We start from the raw sequence: 25,077 nt of genomic DNA, 5'->3' as shown, positions 1-25,077 counted from the left end.
CAGCGGGTGTTTAATACAGCATTCACAACAATACAGCATTCACAGCAGCGGGTGTATAATACAGCCATCACAGCAGCGGGTGTATAATACAGTATTCACAGCAGCGGGTGTATAATACAGCATTCACAAGAATACAGCATTCACAGCAGCGGGTGTATAATACAGCCATCACAGCAGCGGGTGTATAATACAGCATTCACAGCAGCGGGTGTATAATACAGCATTCACAACAATACAGCATTCACAGCAGCGGGTGTATAATACAGCATTCACAACAATACAGCATTCACAGCAGCAGGTGTGTAATACAGCCATCACAGCAGCGGGTGTGTAATACAGCCATCACAGCAGCGGGTGTATAATACAGCCATCACAGTAGCGGGTGTATAATACAGCCATCACAGTAGCGGGTGTATAATACAGCATTCACAGCAGCGGGTGTATAATACAGCATTCACAACAATGCAGCATTCACAGCAGCAGGTGTATAATACAGCATTCACAGCAGCGGGTGTATAATACAGCATTCACAGCAATACAGCATTCACAGCAGCGGGTGTATAATACAGCATTCACAGCAGCGGGTGTATAATACAGCATTCACAGCAGCGGGTGTATAATACAGCATTCACAACAATACAGCATTCACAGCAGCGGGCGTATAATAGCCGCGGATGCAGAGGGACCTCCTGGCCCAGGAGGCATTGGTTCTCCGATCTGACATGACTATCCATAGACCGTCCACTTCCACTGCCTGTATGTCAGGATCTGCTAATGCAAGGGTCCCTGCCTTTACCAGGATTTACCTCGGCTGGCTTTGGCGGCATGGCTCTTGAGTCTTCCGTATTGAAAGCCAGGGGTTTTTCGGCTTCTGTGATTCAGACGATGCTGAGAGCAAGGAAGCCTGCTTCTGCTCGCATTTATCACAGAATTTGGCATTCAATTTTTCTTTAGTGTTCCCACAGAAAATATGAGTTTTTCAAGTCATCAAGAGTATTTGCTTTTCTTCAGATTGGATCAGACTTAGGTCTTTACCTGGCTACCTTGAGAGTCCAAGTTTCTGCTTTGACTGTTTGGTTCCAGTGCAAGATTGCCCCTCTGCCGGATGTTAGAACATTATTTCAGGGGGCTCTTCGGGTGCAACCTTCATTTCTCCCACCGGTGGCACTGTGGGATTTGTCTTTGGTTCTCAGGGCGCTGCAGTAGCATCCTTTTGAACCCTTGGATAAGGTGGACTTGAGATGGCTGACAGGGAAAACACTTTTTCTCCTCGTCAGCTCGCAGAGATTCTGACTTGGCAGCTCTGTCATGTCGCTCTCCATATTAGATTTCTCATCAAAATAGAGCAGTCTGCCATACCAAGGCGGGCTACCTCCCACAGGTTGTTTCCCGTTTTCATATAAATGAGGACATTGTAGTCCCAGCCTTTCAGTCCTTAGAACTGTCTGCAGGTGAAGCTTCCCTGAATGTGGTTCGAGCCCTTCGTATTTACGTGGATTGGACCAGTTCCATCAGGAAATCGGACTCTCTCTTTGTGTTATATGGATTTCACAAACGAGGTTGGCCAGCAAACAAACAAACGTTAGCTCGCTGGCTTCGTATGACTATTTCTCAAGTCTATACACAGGCTGGTCTCCACTCGGTCTGTTGGATCATCGTGGGTGGTAAGACATGGTGCCTCGGCTGAACAGCTTTGCAAGGCAGCCACTTGGTCTTCCGTTAATACGTTTATCCAGTTTTATGTTTTTGATACGTTTGCCTCCCAGGGTGCTTCCTTTGGGCAGCGGACTCTCCTCTCTGCGCAGGAGCATCCGCACCATTCAGGGAACTGCTTTACGACGTCCCCAAGGTAATTCCTGTGGACCCTATGGAACCCGAATAAGAAATACAGAATTATGGTATAACATACCTTTGATAATTCTTTTTCTTCAAGGTCTATAGGGTCCACAGGGCGCCCACCCTGACGCACCTTTCCTCAGTTGGGATCTGTTCTTTAGCCTTTTTTTCACAGATTCCCTCTTTGAATGTTGAGTGTTTCTTGTGTATTTTTCTTCCTTCCCCACTCTCCGTCTCATGCCGTGGCTTGTTTACAAATGAATGCCTATGGCTGGGGGCGGGGTATGTAGGGAGGAGGACCAGTGCATGCTGGGAGCTCCAAAGCTTTGCTGTTTGGTGCATTGGATGCGATCCAACTTCATATCCCAAGGTAATTCCTATGGACCTCGAAGAAAAATAATTGTCAAAGTTATGTTATACCATAATTCTGCGTGTGTATATATATATATATATATATATATATATAAAAACACAAAACTCGGGCCCGACTCAGATCCGCTCGCTAAGCCGCGATCGCATGCAGCCAAAGGGGGCCGGGTGTACAAATTTTGTGATCACACGGCCTGGCTTAAGGACACCCTCTTTGTCTTAGCATGCGGCGGCTGTGTGATCGCAAGCTGGTCTAATGCCGCCCCCTTTCCCTACGTAACACACGTCATCTCCAGGACGTGTATTAAACCATCGAGAACCATCGAAGGCAAACGCAGTGCTTGTAGTAGACCCTACCCTACCGCAAGCACTGCAAGTGCCTCAGTCAAAAAAAGAGCCAGGTGACGTGTACAATGATGCTCCCATTTAATTATGTACGCCCTGTAAATGCCGTTTTGACGGTCATACATGCCTGCATTCGCAGCACACCTCCCCCGTTCACAAGCACCTTCCCCTGTTACCACCCACAAACGGCACTTTCTGTCACTCAAACTAGCGGACTGTCTGTGTGTTAAGGGCGATCGTTTCCCGATCGCAATGACTGGCACACGCACTGCGAACCATACACATGCGCAGAACACAAAAATCGCCAGCTACCGTGCGATCGCGGCTTAGCGAGTGGGTCTGAATCGGCCCCTCAGCACTCTGGTCCAGGAAATGGGGTCCGGAGAGCTCAGCAACACCAAAAGACCCGGAAGACCACGGAAAACAACTGTGGTGGATGACAAAAGAATTATTTCCCTGGTGAAGAAAAACCCCTTCACAACAGTTTGCCAAATCAAGAACACTCTCCAGGAGGTAGATGTATATGTGTCAACAATCAAGAGAAGACTTCACAAGAGTGAATATAGAGGGTTCACCACAAGATGCAAACCATTGGTGAGCCACAAAAACAGGAAGACCAGATTAGAGTTTGCCAAACAACATCTAAAAAAGCCATTACAGTTCTGGAACAACATCCTATGGACAGATGAGACAAAGATCACCTTGTACCAGAGTGATGGGAAGAGAAGAGAAGGAAATGAACTGCTCATGATCCAAAAGATACCACCTCATCAGTGAAGCATGGTGGTGGTAGTGTCATGGCGTGGGCATGTATGGCTGCCAATGAAACTGGTTCCCTTGTATTTATTGATGATGTGACTGCTGACAAAAGCAGCAGAATGAATTCTGAAGTGTTTCGGGCAATATTATATGCTCATATTCAGTCATATGCTTCAGAAATCATTGGACAGCGCTTCACAGTGCAGATGGACAATGACCCGAAGCATACTGCAAAAGCAACCAAAGAGTTTTTTAAGGCTAAAAAGTGGAATGTTATGCAATGGCCAAGTCAATCCCCTGACCTGAATCCGATTGAGCATGCATTTCACTTGATGAAGACAAAACTGAAGGGAAAATGCCCCCAAGAACAAGCAGGAACTGAAGACATTTGCAGTAGAGGCCTGGCAGAGCATCACCAGGGATGAAACCCAGCGTCTGGTGATGTCTATGCGTTCCAGACTTCAGGCTGTAATTGCCTGCAAAGGATTTGCAACAAAGTATTAAAAAGTGAAAGTTAGATTTAGGATTGTTTAGTTTGTCCCATTACTTTTGGGCCATTAAAATGTGGGAGGCACATATAGAAACCATTGTAATTCCTACACCGTTCACCTGATTTGGATGTAATTACCCTCAAATTAAATCTGAAAGTCTGCAGTTAAATCACATCTTGTTTGTTTCATTTCAAAGCCATTGTGGTGGTGAATAGAGGACAAAATATGAAAATTCTGTCAATGTCCCAATATTTATGGACCTGACTGTATATATGTATATATATATATATATATATATATATATATATTTATTCCCTCCGCACTGCCATGGCTCCGCTGTTGTAAATATATTAAAGTTAATACAGTGGGTTTTTTTTAAACTATAATAATTGTTGATTTTTTTATTATCATCACATTCATCATGTAATTAATAGCTATTTAAACTTGATTTTGCATTTTTGTTAAAAAAAAATATATATTTTAAATCAGGTTTAAATAGCTATTTAATTACATGATGTGATCATAAAAAAATTTACAATTTTGGTGACATTTTAGGGAAAAATTTTAGCCAGTTAAGTGGTTACATTTTTCCAAGCTGCCTCCGCATAACTAGTCCAGACTATGCTATCTGGATTCTTTTTCTTGAAACATTTGGTTATTGGCGCTGCTTTGGTCACAAAATCCAGATAGTAGCCCACTAAGAAGATAGAGGTCCTAAGTTGTGTTTTCCTTTCTGGTTTAGCCATGAGGATACGGCCTCCACTTTATTCATTCAGGGCTTTACTTGTCCATGGCTAACTACATTCTGATGGTGCATTTCTCAGGGTTGGCATTAAACCTATCAAGCCTATTGCCTGGCCGACTTGTTCAGCATCAGGATCCTTGATCCTTGTTTCTCAGGAAATCTTTAAGTTAAGCTCTCAGGTGCTGATCATTACCTGACTGATGATCTGAGCAAGCTGCATAACATCCTACACCCAGGTAACGAGGTGGTGAGTATGTCCCAACTCACTTTGCACCTGAAAGGCCTCAGCTGTGGCTCTGGGACTCTCCTTCCACATACCCTCTTTGTGAGATCTATTTCTTAACTGTAACTTAACCTTAACTTAGGTGAAGCTGACCGACTTCCAGGCGAGCTTGCCCGTTCGCCTTCCCAGACGTTACTCTGCATTTGTGATCCACCTTTCCTTTTCCTCCCCTCTGACATACTGATGGTGTATTTCTCAGGGTTGACAGTAAACCCATGCGCCCGGAGGGAGTCAAGAACGGCCTCCACCTTTGAGAGGTGTGACTCGCAGTCTTGACTTCAACTCACAATATGATCTAAGTATGCAGCTGACTTCTCTTGATGAGTCCTCAGCAGTTTATTCATTGATCTTTGTAATGTCGCAGGGGCACCATGTAAACTAAATGGTAATATTCAGTATTGAAACAATCCCTCTGGCGTTTCTGCTAATGGGATTAGCTAAATGCCCTTAGCAGTGGCGGGCCCAGGTGCCAGAATATGCTTTGGGCCCCCTCCCATTCCTGGCTCTCTGCACCCCAACATCTGACACAGACGCATAGAATATAGGCATGCCACATATCATAGTAATCAGCAGAAGCTGCTTGCGCTAACAATTCACACAGCTGTGCAAAAAAGTCGCACGAAAAGATGCTCGGCGCTACCGGGTCACGGCATGGCTCGACTAGAAGGGCTGTTTAGCACGCAAGGAGGCTTGATGTATGACTCATACAGTATGAGGACACATCTGTAGCTGGCCCCTGCTTAGATCATCTCCGCAGGGGCCAGCTACCAGCAGCACAGCCAGCAGCTGGTCGCGGATCATCACTTTGGTAATCCGATCGCTTCATCACTCCATAGATGAGAGGGGAGGAGATTACAGAATCTCAAAGCTCCCGAGTGTTTGGGCACTAACACCATGGGATTGTTCCACTTACTACTCGTCTCTTCTATTACACCCAGTCGAATCATGTCCTCTACCTCCTATTTATGGCTCCCCGTTTAGCAACAGTTATTCAATAAGGTCCTTGATACACAACAAACCCCAGTGGGGTGACAATATAATGTTTTATAATTTGGGTTCTACCCAGAATGGGGGAGAAAGCATTTTGATTCCGTTTTACCATATCTATGGCTTGTTGATTTTGGTTGTAACGTCTCTTTAATTGGTACACCACAGTTTCTTGAGTTTTATAGTGAAACCTGAGGCTCAGATGATACTCTCTCACCAGGGTTGTATACAGGATAACGTGATAAACCTGTTCTACCTTTCTCTTACCTTCTTGGTGTACCTTGTAATTGAGTTGTCCTACTGCTTCAATAACCTCATATGGTCCTTGCCAAAGGGCATACAATTTACTTTCTTCAATGGGAACATGGACTAACACCTTGTCCCCAGATTTAAAGGACCAAACTACTGCAGTTGTATCATAGTTGTGTTTCTGTCGCTGCTGGGCTTGGTCCATAAGGTCTTTTACCAAGGGATTTATTAGTCCTAAACAGTTTTACAGCTGGGACACAAACTGCACAACATTAGGGTCCTGGGCTGTTGGCTGTTCCCATCCCTGTTTTAACAAGTCTAGAACTCCCTGGGGCTGTCTCCCATAAAAATGGGCTTAAAGCTGTAGAAGATTGTGGCACTTCCCGGACTGCAAACATCAAATAGGGCAGCAACAGGATCCCAGTCTCAACTGTCTTGACTTACAGCTCGTTTAATCGTTTGTTTAAGAGTGTGGTTGAACTGCTCTACCAAACCATTAGTCTGTGGGTGGTACACCGAATTCATTATCCTTTCCACCCCTAACCAACATAGGTCTTTCATCAGATTTAATATTTCAATTTGGTATTTCTTTGGGATATCTAGTAGCATAGTCTAATTTCACCAATATATATTGGTGACCTCGAGCTGACTTCTTAACCGTACCTACTAGATCTATCCCAATCCATTCAAACGGGACTGCAATGACCGGCAGGGGTACCAAGAGCGCTCTAAATTGTGGCCAGGGGACTATTACTGCAAAAAATTACTTTACTGCTGCATAGATGCGAGGCCTAAAAAATCTACATTGTATTCACTGAAGAGTTTTTACTGCCCCCCCCAAATGCCCTCCCCAAATCCGCGTGAGCCATCTGAAGTACCAACGGTTCATGTACCAGGGGAACCAACAACTGGTCTAACTTTGTACCTTGCACATAGGCAACCCGATACAATAAGTCACCTTTCAATGCAAAATATGTGGTGCTCACTGGCATTAGTGTTGTCTCTATTCTGCCATTTATCTTAACCACATTTTGGAAAGCATTCACCAAGTTACTATCATTTAGCTGACCCTGTGAAAAGACCTGTAAAGACATCCTTTTCTATAGGCGACCAGTTATTGTCCATACAATGTTCCCCTGGCCATTCTGTGGCCATTACTGGTTTCACTATGCCCTTGGACAATGGACAGGACGATATGTTAGCCAATTCCTTATCTTCCGGAATATTTCTGAGTCTCCTCCTCAGTTCCCACTTCATGAGCACATTCACAGGTACTGTGTCCGAAGGGCGTCATTTTTCGATTGTCGATCTCTGGCTTATCTTTATTGGCCCGACCCATAACAAGGGAAAATCCATCCCTATATTAGGAGGTATGGTGATTTTTGAAAAACTGCTGTTACAATTGTACTCAGGAATGTTCTTCAGTAGCCCCATGTAAACACAGCACCCTCACAGGAGGTTAATACTTGGTCCGCTTCTTTTGTAACTAATTCTCTGGACACCATAAATAGTTTGCTCCCTGTATCCACAAGGGCCCAGACCTCATGGCCTTCAATTTGTAGTGCCACTCAGGACAGAGTCAAGTCCTTAGGAGAGGAAAGCCTGATGCACATGCTGATAGTTGGTCTGGCCACTTGGCCTGTGGCACATTCCACGGGTTAAGAATGCTTTGGACAATGGCGATGAACATGCCCTTACTCCCCTCATTCGCCCCCTAAACCGCATTTGCCTTGGGTTTTAAACATGCTTTACCCAATCTGGCCAACTCTGCTAACTGTATTTGGGGAGCCTGTGAAGGGGAAAACTCCCAGTCATGGAAACTTTAAGCATTGCCAGGTCCCATCACCCTTATCCTAGCAAGTATAGCTGCCTTTAGGTGGGTATATGAAGCTGCTTGCTGCTCAGGTAGGTCAGTGTAAACTCTTTGAGCTGCTCTTTTAAGTATGGCGCCAATCTACTTACCCATTCCTCCGTAACCATCCTAGGCGTGTCATAGTTCTCTCAAAGGTGTTGAAGAACGCCCCCGTGTCCTCAGACGCTGTCATTTTCTGGTGTATAATACAGCAATCAGAGCAGCAGGTGTATAATACAGCAATCACAGCAGTGGGTTTATACCTTCGGTCACAGCCGATATACATAAGATCAGTGGACCCTCCTGGTCCCGGCACCATGATGCTAACCACACTCCTACCCAGGATATCGCCTGGCCGACTTTTTCAGCACCAGGAGCCCTGATACTTGTTCTCAGGAAAGCTTTAAGCCATGCTCACAGGTGCTGTTACCTTGCTGATATCTCAGCAAGCTGCAAGACCTGCACCAGACCAGCAAAGCATCCTACACCCAGGTAATCAGGCGGTGAGTATGTCCCAACCCACTCTGCTCCTAAAAACCATCCTACTCAGCTGTGGCTCCGTGACCCTCCTGCCACAAGATGGATTTAGATTTTGAGGGGGGGGGGGTTTATCCAAACTGAAATCTAAATTACTGTGTAACAAAGCTGTTCAGTATTTACCCTGCATGCAAAAATTAAATGTTTTTGCCCCCCTGTAATGCAGCATGGTTTGTCTTGGTGCAAAGTTACTTGTTTTTGCTTTACCCCCTCCCCCAGAATCAGGCCCTATATGATGTGCAGAGGAGCTGTGTGTCTATGGCACTGATATTATACTGTTACATTTCATGTAATGACATCAGATATTATGTGATTGTTTTTTCTATGATTTAATTAGGGTGAAGATCTGACTAATATTACAATAAATGATATAGACAGAGAAGAAGAGACATATGAGACTGATAATAAGGCAGAAGATATAGACAGAGAAGAAGAGACATATGAGACTGATAATAAGGCAAAAGATTTAGAGAGAGAAGAAAAGACGTATGTAATGAAGGATCAGCAGTGTGAGAAGGAAATCCCTACAGATATCAGCACAGGTGAGTAATGATCACTAAGTACAAAACAGAGTCACATATTTGCCTTGGTCAGTCACTACAGCAATCTCTTATCCTACACACTCCTCTGTCAGTACAGACTAATGAGAGAAATGTATCAGCCCAGTGGGGGAGTCAGGAGCCATCAGCTCCTATTATACTCCTTCTCTCACCCTCACATCATATCACTGTGTGTTACCAGCCCAGAGATCTGACCAGTCTCCTCCCCACACTCTCTGGTGTATCTCATACATCAGGAGCCATCAGCCCCTATTATACTCCTGCTCTCCCCCTCACATCATATCACTGTGTGTTACCAGCCCAGAGATCTGACCAGTCTCCTCCCCACACTCTCTGGTGTATCTCATACATCAGGAGCCATCAGCCATTATTATACTCCTGCTCTCCTCCTCACATCATATCACTGTGTGCTGGCGGACGGTATACTGGAGCCGGGATCCTGACTACTGTTTGGAATCCGGCGCCTGTAGTTAGACCGTCGGCATCCCGTAAGGTGGGATGCTGACTGTATCCCGTTTCTCCATAGTGCCGGCTTCTAGCTGTTCTCAGCCTCGGGGTCTCATTCTCACCTGCACGGCCAAAATTACACAAGCTTGTATCAGTCTGCTGTAATAACAAACTACATATATGGAGTTATTTCTAATTCACATCATATTTTCTATTATATATAGCATTGTGACTTATGGTATTTTATCTCCATACAGCCGCCATTCATTTACTGTTTATATAACGGCTACTTTTATATTGATGTCTCATTATTCCTAGAATCATCAGTCTCTTGTTTCTGCTTTCTATCTGACTTCAGCTTAATGACATAACAATATGCAGGTTATTCTGTAGGCACCAAGGTCACAGTACCGGCTACTGGTCTCAGCAAGATATCACACATAACTATGAGCATGTGTGACTAACAATATCCTCCCCAGCAAGCTATCACACATAACTATGAGCATGTGTGACTAACAATATCCTCCCCAGCAAGCTATCACACATAACTATGAGCATATGTGACTAACAATATCCTCCCCAGCAAGCTATCACCCATAACTATGAGCATGTGTGACTAACAATATCCTCCCCAGCAAGCTAGCCCACATAACTATGAGCATATGTGACTAACAATATCCTCCCCAGCAAGCTAGCCCACATAACTATGAGCATATGTGACTAACAATATCCTCCCCAGCAAGCTAGCCCACATAACTATGAGCATATGTGACTAACAATATCCTCCCCAGCAAGCTAGACCACATAACTATGAGCATGTGTGACTAACAATATCCTCCCCAGCAAGCTATCACACATAACTATGAGCATGTGTGACTAACAATATCCTCCCCAGCAAGCTAGCTCACATAACTATGAGCATATGTGACTAACAATATCCTCCCCAGCAAGCTAGACCACATAACTATGAGCATGTGTGACTAACAATATCCTCCCCAGCAAGCTATCACACATAACTATGAGCATGTGTGACTAACAATATCCTCCCCAGCAAGCTAGACCACATAACTATGAGCATATGTGACTAACAATATGCTCCCCAGCAAGCTAGCCCACATAACTATGAGCATGTGTGACTAACAATATCCTCCCCAGCAAGCTAGACCACATAACTATGAGCATGTGTGACTAACAATATCCTCCCCAGCAAGCTATCACACATAACTATGAGCATATGTGACTAACAATATCCTCCCCAGCAAGCTAGACCACATAACTATGAGCATATGTGACTAACAATATCCTCCCCAGCAAGCTAGCCCACATAACTATGAGCATGTGTGATTAACAATATCCTCCCCAGCAAGCTAGACCACATAACTATGAGCATATGTGACTAACAATATCCTCCCCAGCAAGCTAGCCCACATAACTATGAGCATATGTGACTAACAATATCCTCCCCAGCAAGCTATCACACATAACTATGAGCATGTGTGACTAACAATATCCTCCCCAGCAAGCTATCACACATAACTATGAGCATATGTGACTAACAATATCCTCCCCAGCAAGCTAGCCCACATAACTATGAGCATGTGTGACTAACAATATCCTCCCCAGCAAGCTAGGCCACATAACTATGAGCATGTGTGACTAACAATATCCTCCCCAGCAAGCTAGCCCACATAACTATGAGCATGTGTGACTAACAATATCCTCCCCAGCAAGCTAGACCACATAACTATGAGCATATGTGACTAACAATATCCTCCCCAGCAAGCTAGCCCACATAACTATGAGCATATGTGACTAACAATATCCTCCCCAGCAAGCTAGACCACATAACTATGAGCATGTGTGACTAACAATATCCTCCCCAGCAAGCTATCACACATAACTATGAGCATATGTGACTAACAATATCCTCCCCAGCAAGCTAGCCCACATAACTATGAGCATGTGTGACTAACAATATCCTCCCCAGCAAGCTAGCCCACATAACTATGAGCATGTGTGACTAACAATATTCTCCCCAGCAAGCTAGCCCACATAACTATGAGCATATGGGACTAACAATATCCTCCCCAGCAAGCTATTACACATAACTATGAGCATGTGTGACTAACAATATCCTCCCCAGCAAGCTAGCCCACATAACTATGAGCATATGTGACTAACAATATCCTCCCCAGCAAGCTAGCCCACATAACTATGAGCATATGTGACTAACAATATCTTCCCCAGCAAGCTAGCCCACATAACTACGAGCTTGTGTGACTAACAATATCCTCCCCAGCAAGCTAGCCCACATAACTATGAGCATGTGTGAATAACAATATCCTCCCCAGCAAGCTAGCCCACATAACTATGAGCATGTGTGACTAACAATATCCTCCCCAGCAAGCTAGATCACATAACTATGAGCATGTGTGACTGACAATATCCTCCCCAGCAAGCTGGCCCACATAACTATGAGGATGTGTGACTAACAATATCCTCCCCAGCAAGCTAGCCCATTACTATGAGCATGTGTGACTACCAATATCCTCCCCAGCAAGCTAGCCCACATAACTATGAGCTTGTGTGACTAACAATATCCACCCCAGCAAGCTAGGCCACATAACTATGAGCATATGTGACTAACTATCCTCCCCAGCAAGCTAGCCCACATAACTATGAGCATGTGTGACTAACAATATCCTCCCCAGCAAGCTAGCCCACATAACTATGAGCATGTGTGACTAACAATATCCTCCCCAGCAAGCTAGCCCACATAACTATGAGCATGTGTGACTAACAATATCCTCCCTAGCAAGCTAGCCCACATAACTATGAGCATCTGTGACTAACAATATCCTCCCCAGCAAGCTAGACCACATAACTATGAGCATGTGTGACTAACAATATCCTCCCCAGCAAGCTATCACACATAACTATGAGCATGTGTGACTAACAATATCCTCCCCAGCAAGCTAGCCCACATAACTATGAGCATGTGTGACTACCAATATCCTCCCCAGCAAGCTAGCCCACATAACTAAGAGCACGTGTGACTAACAATATCCTCCCCAGCAAGCTAGCCCACATAACTATGAACATATGTGACTAACAATATCCCATTGTGCTGATGAAATATCTATATTCCAATTAGCTAGCATTAAAGTGCAAGGACACAATCCTCCTTCTACGTAGATTGCAGGGCAAAGGTAACATTACCTAATATATACATACGACAGACAAGATGGGGTCTATAAAGCTGGAAAACCTTCATAATATTTTTGTCTGTTATATTATGACAGAAATCAGACATTGATGTGTAATTACTCGGGATAATAGGTACTGCAGGAATAGGTGAAAGATCCTTCATTCACTCAGCAGGCCCTGGACTTATGGGTAATGACTGTGGAGCGCAGCTTACCTGGAGGACATCTTAGTGAATTAAGCAGTAAGCGCTATTCGAAATGAATACTAAATTAAGCTATATATCTGGTGTAATGTAAAGCGAACGCTAATTTGTTTATGATTAAACATGCTTACCCTATATTTTCTCTTTACCAGTGTTCATAGAGACTCATATTTGTTGTACATTTGTAATTATAATACAGTGGTCACAGTTTGCAAGTTGAAATTAAACAAATAAACATATTCATTATAGTAACATGTTGGTGTAGTGGTCAGCATTCCTGTCTCACAGAACTGAGTTCCCAACCAAGGCGTTATCTGTGTGGAGTTTGTATGTGTTTACTCCAACGCTCCAAAAATCATACTGGTAGGCTAATTGGCATCTGAAACAAATTAACCATAATTTGTATATGTATGTACATGTGATAGCGAATATAGATGGTAAGCTGCATTTGGGCAAGAACTGATGTGAATGAGTATATATTCACAGTGTGCACTATATAAAGAGCTGTGAATAATAAGTGATATTTTATTTCTAGCAGATGGACGCACAAGCATCAAGCTGAAGGGAGATCTCATTTTGTCTAAAGATATTGAAATAGAAGATAACATCACTCAAGTTTATCTAGGAGACAGCCCTATTATACTAAATATACATCCAGTACATCACAGTACAGCAATATCATCTAACCCCTCTAACCGTGAGGACTGTTCACCTGATACCTCAGCTTTTGTTACACATAGTGCAGCTCATATCGGTGATAAAAACTCTCCCTGTTCTAACTGTGGGAAATGTTTTTCATGTAAATCTCTTCTTGTGACACACCAGAGAAGTCACACAGGTGAGAAACAATTTCCATGTCCTGAATGTGGGAAATATTTTCCACATAAAAAAGCTCTTAATAGACATAAGAGACGTCACACAGGTGAGAAGCCATTTTCATGTTCTCAGTGTGTGAAATGTTTTACAGAGAAATCATATCTTGTTATACATGAGAGAACACACACAGGTGAGCAGCCATTTTCATGTTTTCAGTGTGGGAAATGTTTTACATATAAAGCAGCTCTTGTTATACATCAGAGAAGTCACACAGGTGACAACCCATTTCCATGCTCTGAGTGTGGGAAATGTTTTACACAGAAATCAGCTCTTGTTGAACATCAAAGAACTCACACAGGTGAGAGGCCATTTTTATGTTCTGTGTGTGGGAAATGTTTTACATATAAATCAGTTCTTGTTACACATCAGAGACATCACACAGGTGAAAGGCCATTTCCATGCTCTGAGTGTGGAAAATGTTTTACATATAAAAATGATCTTGTTAGACATAAGAGAACTCACACAGGTGAGAAACCATTTCCATGCTCTAAGTGTGGGACATTTTTTACATATAAATCAGCTCTTGTTAAACATCAGAAAACTCACATAGGTGAGAAACCATTTCCATGCTCTGAGTGTGGGAAATGTTTTAGATATAAATTAGATCTTGTTAAACATCAGAGACGTCACAAAGGTGAGAAACCATTTCCATGTTCTGAGTGTGGGAAATGTTTTACATATAAATCAGATCTTGTTAGACATCAGAAACGTCACACTGGTGAGAGGCCATTTCCATGCTCTGAGTGTGGGAAATGTTTTATAAATAAATCAGATCTTGTTAAACATCAGACAACTCATACAGGCGAGAAACCATTTTCATGCTCTGAGTGTGGGAAATGTTTTCAACATAAATCAAGTCTTGGTAGACATCAGATGTCACACAAGAGAAAAGCATTTCTATGAGCTAATACAAGACAGGGCTGTAGCAACATTCCAGTCACATAGTATTTTGAAAATAAATAAAACATTATACAATAATATAAAATGGCAAATATAGCACAGCAGATCTGAATAAACAGACACAATACACAGTATATATTAGCATAAGACATGTTACACAAGCGACTGACATTATATCAAAAACAGGATATACATCATAGTCTGCATCATATATGTAAAGAATATGAAGAGCCCGAACGCGCCTTTTGGGCTCATATATCCATAGATACACATACAAAGAAACTAACCACTTTTAGATATATTGATTGCATATGCAACATTATAGAGTGTCAAATATAAGAGAAAAAAGGGGGAATCTCCCAGATCTGCCCGGATATCAAAACTACACACATAAATAGAAGAAATTAAAAGAAAAAGACCAAAACAACCCACCCCATAACCCCCCACCCTGTATAACCTAACCTTAACCTAGGTATACCTGGATCCCTAATTCCCTTCCCCATTCTACACAAACTACCTAAACCCCCCCCCTCCATCCACAGAAATACAGGATAACAGAAACCCATGTATCTGATGAGAGCAATAGACTAATGACCCTAAAATAGGTTCTCCCATATTTCAAAGGGATGGTGTTTCTTCCATATAAAATATGTAACATTGTACTTATATATATGAAAACCAAATAAGCAAAGTAATTAAATAATTCAAACAACTGGATAAATAATAAACAAAAAGAAAATATCCAAAGACCTTAGAACTAAATATTAGGTTTCAAATTATTAATCTTAGTCTGTCCAGGCCTCAGCCTCTTGTGAAATTATAGAAATAGTCCCGTCTCCATCTCCCCAAGGACACACTATGGAGCATGGGAGCAATAAATTCTGTAAACTTTCTGGCATTGAAGAGTAAATAAAAAGGGGCATGAAGTACTTTAACGCTAAGTCCCGGAACTTTAACTTGTATGTTGGAAGTGGGGAACGGATCTCTGTACGAACCTCATCAAATTTGAGACATCCATAAGCCGAGAGGGCTTCAGAATCGGAGGTTAACACAGACCTATTTGATAACTAAGTGGGAGTTACGCCGGAGTTAAACTGGAGGAAAACTGAGGGAAAAGAAACTCAAAACCAGAAAACTCTCTGAACAACAACAAGCAACTTACATGAATTACCAGAATCTCCATCTTCTGCTGTATCCAGGCAACTCCTTACTGCACTCGCTGCTTGGACACTGCAGATACTCCCCTATCTGTGTGCTGCTCTTGTTGATTGATCGTTGTTGATCAGAACACTTCGGACTGGGTCAGCTCGGGTACATTGTCATTTTGTCCTCATACTACATAAATTCATTTTGTATTGCCTTTTCCAATTGTGTCACATCTGTCCACTTTAATCATTTGTTTAATAACTAATTCCTGCACCCACTGCTCACATACCTCTCCTTTATATATCACTTTTATAGCTGCGCTCATACATTAGCAGCACTGTTCTTTACATGTATTTTTGAACATTTAACAACTTTAATCCACTCTGACTCTATATCTCACAGCCTCCACATCACACAGTCTATATCTCACAGCCTCCACTCCAGTCTACATCTCAATTATTACCTTGTTCACAGCATGAACACCCTTACTTCACACAACCCCCATATTCTATGTCCACATAATCCTCTACTTTATCCATCCCTATCCTCCCCCTTTTGTCTCCTCCACTTGCTGTTCCCCCTTTTTTCTCTCATCAGTCTGCTTCCAACCCTCTGCTTCTTTCCCCCCACTTCTCCTATCCCTCCACTCTCAACCACCTCCCTCCATGGCCTTGTTATCCCACCACTAAGCCCTCCTGGTTCTGTCTGTCCTCTCCAGGGCTGCCAAGAGAAATTCTGGGCCCGGGTACTGCAACATCCTGTGGGACCACATCATGTATGGCTGCACCCATTTGTGAGTGGGTCTAGCATGTGAGATGCACCCACTCACAGGAGCATGGCATAGCACCTAGCAGCTGGGACTAAAGTAGTCACTACTGTATTAGGATGGCGGGACAGTCCCATAATAGCTGCATTTTTATCAGGATTTATTTAGATGCTAAAATGTAACACACAATAATTAAAGTGCTACAACTTTTATTTTGTACATCTCTCATGTAAATAACACATAAACAATCTATTTTCTGTCATAGAGATAGATGAATGAAGGACTTAATTTTTACATAACATCAGGTCATCTTATACACACACATTCCGCAGCTTATATCCTAACCCACTGCTCCATGCTCCTTCCTCACTATCTACCCCATCTGTGTCACCCCTGTGTGTCTGCCCCTCACATTCCACAGCTCATATCCTAACCCCCTGCTCCATGCTCCTTCTTCACTATCTACCCCATCTGTGTCGCCCCTGTCTGTCTGCCCCTCACATTCCACAGCTCATATCCTAACCCACTGCTCCATGCTCCTTCCTCACTACCCCATCTGTGTCACCCCTGTCTGTCTGCCCCTCACATTCCACAGCACATATACTAACCCCCTGCTCCATGCTTCCTCACTATCTACCCCATCTGTGTCGCCCCTGTCTGTCTGCCCTTCCCCTTTAGAATGTAAGCTCTCATGAGCAGGGCCCTCGTCCCTCATGTGCTTCTCCTTCCCCTACTTATAGTATAATTTACTCCTAACGTCCCACAACGGCACCTAACACCTGGTTGCTCATGTCCTGCTGCTTGTGTTATGCAGCTATGTGTATAAACCATGTCCTTGTCCTGCATTGTTTTATATTACTATTAACGGTTTTTCTTGTGTGCTCATTTATGTACTGTGTAAAGCGCTGCGGAACCTTTGTGGCGCCATATAAATAAAGGATAAAGGACCTCGGACAGAATACATCCAAATATTGCACTGTTGCAGGAGACATGTGAACAGCAGCTGCAGAACTCACAGACCCGATCATCACATCCTCAAGCTTGGTAAGCAGCCCCAGAGTAAGGGCATTAATAGCCTGGATAATTTGTAGCATAGAGCCAGCCATCTTTGAGGTACGTAGCCACCAGTATAATAATCACAGCAAGGCAGGATAACCTGAGCAGCAGCCAGGAGGGAAATCATTGGCAAGATGATGGCGGCTAGCGCACCACCAGAGCTTACCAGCACACAGCCACAAGGAGATCGACAGCTGGGAGGTAGCAGCCAGCAGGTATAAAGGAGAAATCCCAGGAAAAATCCTCAGATGACCACTGAAGCCGGGAACAACAGGGCAGATCAGCAGCAGAGATGTTGGTGCACAGGGAGACTTGCAGCCACCGCCCAAGAAGAGAAGATGGCTGATGTCCGCTTCCAATACTCCTCAACTGATACAAATAAGAACCGGCAGGAGACACATACCGGATCCCGCAGGACGCAGTCAGGCACCAGGATCGAGTCCACAGGTAAGTATAACAACAGGAGACAGCCCCGGGAGCTGGAGACAGGAGAAACAGGCCCCAGTGAGAGAGGACCTGGCCACTGCAAACTCCTGGAAATACACTGGGAGACACTGCCTGCAAACTTCCACCTCGGAGCCCAGTTAGTCTAGAAAGGGTAAAACACTGGAATATCCAGTTTGGGGGAGAAACAACCAGGAAAAACAGGATAATTGAAGGATATATACAGGAGAGCTGGTAAAATGCTTCCTTCTCCTAGCTACTCCAGGCCACTCCCCTATAGTATTGTCTTTAGTCTATTAGATATCGTCACCACTCTCCGCAGTAATAACAGACCACGTCATTGTTATATAGGGGATACATATTATGTATATCAGTCATACACAGAGAAGATAAATACATTATTATACTATTATATATCAGCACCACTCTCTGCAGTAATAACAGACCACGTCATTGTTATATAGAGGATACATGTTATGTATATCAGTCATACACAGAGAAGATAAATACATTATTATACTATTAGATATCAGCACCACTCTGCAGTAATAACAGACCACGTCGTTGTTATATAGGGGATACATTTTATGCAGTTTATTTATAAAATACATTATTATTTGAAAAAAATACATTCTATTAGGGAAACTAATGAGTAGTATCCAGCTTTTGCTGCTTTGGAATGCTGGGTTAATGGTGATGCACAAACCACAAAGTATTGGTTGGAGGTGGTTAGAAAAACAAAATAAAAACATTCACTTTCTTGTAATTTAATTTAAAAAAATGCCTTTTTGGGGAGATTATCTTTGTTCTTTTTAGGAGAAATAAGGAAACTAATGATTTAAAAAAACAAACCAAGGTATTGTGTGGGCACTGTATAAATAATACAAAGCAGAGACAATTATTGTCATCACCACTGTTACTCTGTATTATCTAGCAAATGACACCATGGTCAGCCAATCGTCCAGAGTTCCTACTCTATGAAATACTCTGCTTACCCCATTAATATGAAGGTAAGATGTGGTCACCTCCCAGATACACATGGTAACATCTAGGTAAGGGCTGGCGTGTGAGCCCTCTGTATTCGTTAATGGCATTACTAGTGTCACACAGCCGGTACCATGTATATGGGTAACACCATCCATAGACATTTATCTTCTGTTACTGCATAAATACTGACATTGAAATGTAATCACCCCAAATAGTGTCAGAATAGGTTCCGCAGAGAAGGGGGTAAAGGATGGAGCATGTGTGTAATTACAGGAACCATCCTGGGTTAGTGGGTGTTGCAGGGTCTATTTTCCCACCGGTAAGAGGACTAGACTATTGCACATGCTTAGAGGTGGTGCAGGTCAATCCTCAGCCTATGCTGTGTTTGGAACCTATTTTGTACCTTCCAGGCTGTATTACTGCAGAAAAGCAGATGTGCAAGGACATGAATAGCAAATATGGAATCCCCCAATGACCACCATGATGCCTGAATATTTGTGTAAGAAAACCATCCTCACCTGCTCGCACATTTCAACCATTATGGTCTTCATTCAAGGCCTTCCCAATGCTGGTTGAAACGCGTTGGCAGGTGAGGGTGGTTCTCTTTCACAACAAGCTGGCTGGGAGAGGCAGCATAGTATAACTGAAGTCCCGGGATGTAGCGGTGCTGGTTTATGTGTTTTCTGCACTCACAACAACCTAAATCTAGTAGACTGAGATTCAAAGACTAATTATATGCTGTAATTGTGTATTGAATATTTTTTGTGCTATTAGTATGATTTTTGTGCTTTTGACAATAAAACGGTAATGCACGAGATGGACTCTATTTTCCTGTTTCAAAAATTGGGATGTCTGGGAGAAACATTTAATGTGTGATGACACATTGGGCGGAATTCAATTGTATTCGCAGCCCGCATCTCCCATCTAAAGTGACAGGAGATTGCGGGCCGCTATACAATTGTCCAAGATGTTCGCGCTGATCGCGCCCATAGAGGTCAGGTTTAGCCGCGTAAAGCAGCTAAACCTGACCAAAGTGCTGGGCGCGATCGCGAAAAGTGATGTTAGGGCGCCCAAACATGTCACTTTTCGCACATTTCAGCTCTCATCCCCCAGGGGCTGCGAGCTGAAATGTAGCGCTTGGCAGCTGATCGCACCTGACAGGAGCAAGAATAGAATAGCTCCGTCGGGCGCAATAGCGGCTATAAAGAATTGAATTCCGCCCATTTTTGGAGTCTTGATTTGAGAGGTGAGTTGGAGCTGGAAAAGTTACATATTATACATCACTGTCACTCAGAATTTATTTTGTATTATAAGTGGACAATTCTAACATCACTGTCATACACACATTAGTTCTTCAGGAGATTGCCCCCTAGCACCAGCAGGTAGCCACATGCAGCAAGCCTCTGCTGGAAGGCAGGGGAGTAATATCATTTATCAGTAACATGCATACAGGTAGCTGGCCCTGGCTACTGTATCACTGAGGCTGATCTCAGGGCTGGATGATGGAGGACACAATGGAGGCTGTGATGGACACACAATATTTCTACCCATGTACAGTATGAATGGATCACTTTCTGCATAAATCATCCCAAGACTTACAGGGGGCGGCCCCAATCACATTACAGTAGCCATAACCTGCTCATACCTCACTCTCTGCATAAAGGGTCATCCGGAGACTTACAGGTGGTGGCCCCATCACATTACAGCAGCCATCACCTGCTCATACCTCACTCTCTGCATAAAGGGTCATCCTAAGACTTACAGGGGGCGGCCCCATCACATTACAGCAGCCATCACCTGCTCATATATCACTCTGCATAAAGGGTCATCCCAATACTTACAGGGGGTGGACCCGTCACATTACAGCAGCCATCACCTGCTCAGACCTCACTCTCTGAATAAAGGGTCATCCCAATACTTACAGGGGGCGGCCCCATCACATTACAGCAGCCATCACCTGCTCATACCTTACTCTGCATAAAGGGTTGTCCCAAGACTTACAGGGGGTGGCCCTGTCACATTACAGCAGCCATCACCTGCTCATACCTCACTCTCTGCATAAAGGGTCATCCCAATACTTACAGGGGGCGGCCCCATCACATTACAGCAGCCATCACCTGCTCATACCTCACTCTCTACATAAAGGGTCATCCCAAGACTTACAGGTGGCGGCCCTGTAACATTACAGCAGCCATCACCTGCTCATACCTCACTCTGCATAAAGGGTCATCCCAAGACTTACAGGGGGTGGCCCCGTCACATTACAGCAGCCATCACCTGCTCATACCTCACTCTCTGCATAAAGGGTCATCCCAATACTTACAGGGGGCGGCCCCATCACATTACAGCAGCCATCACCTGCTCATACCTCACTCTCTACATAAAGGGTCATCCCAAGACTTACAGGTGGCGGCCCCGTAACATTACAGCAGCCATCACCTGCTCATACCTCACTCTGCATAAAGGGTCATCCCAAGACTTACAGGGGGTGGCCCCGTCACATTACAGCAGCCATCACCTGCTCATACCTCACTCTGCATAAAGGGTTGTCCCAAGACTGACAGGGGGCGGCCCCATCACATTACAGCAGCCATCACCTGCTCATACCTCACTCTCTACATAAAGGGTCATCCCAAGACTTACAGGTGGTGGCCCCATAACATTACAGCAGCCATCACCTGCTCATACCTCACTCTGCATAAAGGGTTGTCCCAAGACTTACAGGGGGTGGCCCTGTCACATTACAGCAGCCATCACCTGCTCATACCTCACTATCTACATAAAGGGTCATCCCAAGACTTACAGGTGGCAGCCCCGTCACATAACAGCAGTTATCACTTGCTCATACCTCACTCTCTACATAAAGGGTCATCCCAAGACTTACAGGTGGTGGCCCCATCACATTACAGCAGCCATCACCTACTCATACCTCACTCTCTACATAAAGGGTCATCCCAAGACTTACAGGTGGCGGCCCCGTAACATTACAGCAGCCATCACCTGCTCATACCTCACTCTCTACATAAAGGGTCATCCCAAGACTTACAGGTGGCAGCCCCGTCACATTACAGCAGTTATCACTTGCTCATACCTCACTCTCTACATAAAGGGTCATCCCAAGACTTACAGGTGGTGGCCCCATCACATTACAGCAGCCATCACCTACTCATACCTCACTCTCTACATAAAGGGTCATCCCAAGACTTACAGGTGGCGGCCCCGTAACATTACAGCAGCCATCACCTGCTCAGACCTCACTCTCTACATAAAGGGTCATCCCAAGACTTACAGGGGGCGGCCCCATCACATTACAGCAGCCATCACCTGCTCATACCTCACTCTCTGCATAAAGGGTCATCCCAAGACTTACAGGGGGCAGCCCCATCACATTACAGCAGCCATCACCTGCTCATACCTCACTCTGCATAAAGGGTCATCCCAAGACTTACAGGGGGCGGCCCCATCACATTACAGCAGCCATCACCTGCTCATACCTCACTCTCTGCATAAAGGGTCATCCCAAGTCTTACAGGGGGCGGCCCCATCACATTACAGCAGCCATCACCTGCTCATACCTGACTTTTTGAAGATTGGAGTCTATTCCTCATTGGGCTTCTCCCTGAACTTGTCAGCTTCACATGACCCCACAGAACAGGGAATCAAGCTATGTCCACTGAGCATAGAGACAGCCAATCCAAAATTGGACAACAGTAACATGAGTTACGTCATATCACACATCTCATTCCATCACACTGATGATGGCAGATTACCTTAGACAAGTGGATATTAAATACTATCCAGCATGGCCTCTATCTGCCAGTAATACAGTTCCCATATCAATGATGCCTGGGTGACAATTCATACAGTCATCTATGTGACTATTGGCAGATACTACGATGGTGGAAGGTGGCAGCGATGTGCGATGGAGGTCAGTACACAGCAGATAGACTTAAGCTAGGAAATTGTTTATAAACCGGTAGAAGCAGGTACAGAATAATGCAGGGGTAATGCAATACTCAGCAGGTACAGGATACAGTGATAACCAGTTACAACTAGGAGCAGGTAATGGTTATGCTAGTACCTGTAGTGCGCCTATGTTCACACACATACAGTGGGGGCAGTGGGATGTAGGTATTATACAGAGGTGACAGTGGTATTTGGAGTCTCCGTGGGGCCTCTATATGGTGAGCACTCGGTCACGTCCTATATGCTGAGAGGAGAATGATGCGCAGAGAATTGAGCATGCACAGTAGTGCACTTGGCAGGTTGGAGGTAGCGGCTTCAGGTCCTAGTGCCCATAGGATAAGGGAGACAGAGTGCAGACCACACTCTCTGTGACATTGGTATCATACAATACAGAAACCAGATGGCTCAGCAGGGAAGAAACTCTAACCAGGTTTTACACCCCTAAAGATACAATATGGAGGGTTACAGTACATTCTACTGCTCTCCCAAATACATAGTTACTTTGTAAAGTATCAAAAAGAGAGGGATAGAGAAGAACTCTGTTTTGTGAGCACTCAATTATGTAATAAATGGGTTTTAAAGGTTAACTTTTAATGTACAATATTAAAATAAAAAAATGACAAGAAAAATTTAGGTTGGAGACAGTAATGATTATAATCACCATTCCTTATCAATGTACATGCTTAAATATATCACTATTATTGTATCTGATGGTATGGGGTATGCTCAATGCTATCCCAAAAAGATTTGTTTATACATATTCATAGACAAACAATACAGATGCGTACAAAGAGAATTCCCCTTGCCTTTTGGTAATGGCGAAATATTACACAGTAAATATTATAAATTCCAACATCATAAATAAAGATCATTAGACTTCAATACATTTTCTAAATTATTTATTCTATATATAAAGAAAATGAAGTGCAAGGATGGTCAGGGTATAGAAGCCATTAATTCCTGATTCTGCTACTCCTCACCCGGAAATAAGTCCATCTATGAGGAGTGAGTGACCATAAATAACGGGTTGCCCTTAGAAACAACAGGATAACAGTGATTTTTCTCAGGTGTTCGTTTCTGCTTTTATGGGTCTTAGTAATTAAGCATTGGGCCCATAATGAGAGAATTACTAATCCTGAGGTAGTCAGCAGTTATTAGAGGGACAGAAAACAGGGTTCAGCATACATATGAGCACAGATTTTCTATATCGCACAATACCATCCATCTATGCGGTTTGCTTCAATAATTAATATATTTGTGTTTTACTTTACTTATGGTCAGTGCGACGATCTTTCCTTTTTCCCTTTTCCTTAAGTATATACTTTGTAAAGTAGACATCACGGAGATTTACCATTCTGTACCAATGCACCCCCATCACAGACACCAACTATGCTGCTACTGGATGGAGCTCCTATACTAATAGGCTATTATAATTATCTGATCAGATGCCCCATACACATTGTCACAGTGATGGAAGCAGCCATTACTCTGTCAGTAAGGAAGCCAATGCATAGTCTATCTAGCTGACATTCTCACGGCACCGTCATACACTCATACCCATTGCTCTAAGTGGCAATTTCAGTTGAACCCCCAAACTTTAGGTATTTTGATAATGGGAATTAGCCTCTGCTTCCTTTTCAATCCCCTTCACCTCTCACTGCCTGCTTTCCTCTCCCACCCCCTTCACCTCTCACTGCCTACTTCCCTCTCCCACCCCCCTGCTTCTCTCACTGCCTACTTCCCTTTAACACCCCCTGCACCTGACACTACCTGCTTCCCTCTTTCAACCTAACACCTCATAGTGCTCACATTACCTCACCCCAGTACCTCTCAGTCCATCTGCACTGACAGAGACTGGCTGCATCTCTTCCCCATCCCTCCGGCTGGCAGTGGGCTCTCCACGGATGGCTCGGCACCAAGCAGGGGCATTTCTTTGATCAGCACTGGCTGAGACCAGGTGCTTCTCCCCATCTTCTGGCAGGGAGTGGGCTCTCTGTGGTGGAACGGCACCCAGCAGGAACACACACACATCTTTGATCGACACTTGGACCGAGTATCCAATCCCCA

General features: G+C 43.9%; 1 protein-coding gene across 1 annotated transcript in view; it reads left to right on the top strand.

Annotated features, from left to right (window-relative positions):
- LOC148476841 (uncharacterized) overlaps positions 1 to 25,077 on the top strand; it is a 223,941-nt gene that overhangs the window by 153,704 nt on the left and 45,160 nt on the right. The window contains exons 19-21 of the mRNA XM_088457572.1: positions 8,791 to 8,995; positions 13,405 to 14,636; positions 17,862 to 18,060. Coding sequence (XP_088313698.1) covers positions 8,791 to 8,995; positions 13,405 to 14,636; positions 17,862 to 18,060 — 1,636 coding nt within the window. The remainder of the gene's footprint in view (positions 1 to 8,790; positions 8,996 to 13,404; positions 14,637 to 17,861; positions 18,061 to 25,077) is intronic.

This window comes from Taudactylus pleione, unplaced genomic scaffold (assembly GCF_031769625.1).
Source record: "Taudactylus pleione unplaced genomic scaffold, aTauple2 ptg000768l, whole genome shotgun sequence".
NCBI classification, from domain to species: domain Eukaryota; kingdom Metazoa; phylum Chordata; class Amphibia; order Anura; family Myobatrachidae; genus Taudactylus; species Taudactylus pleione.
The sequence above is the reverse complement of the archived record's forward strand: the minus strand, read 5'-3'. Positions and strand labels throughout refer to the sequence as shown.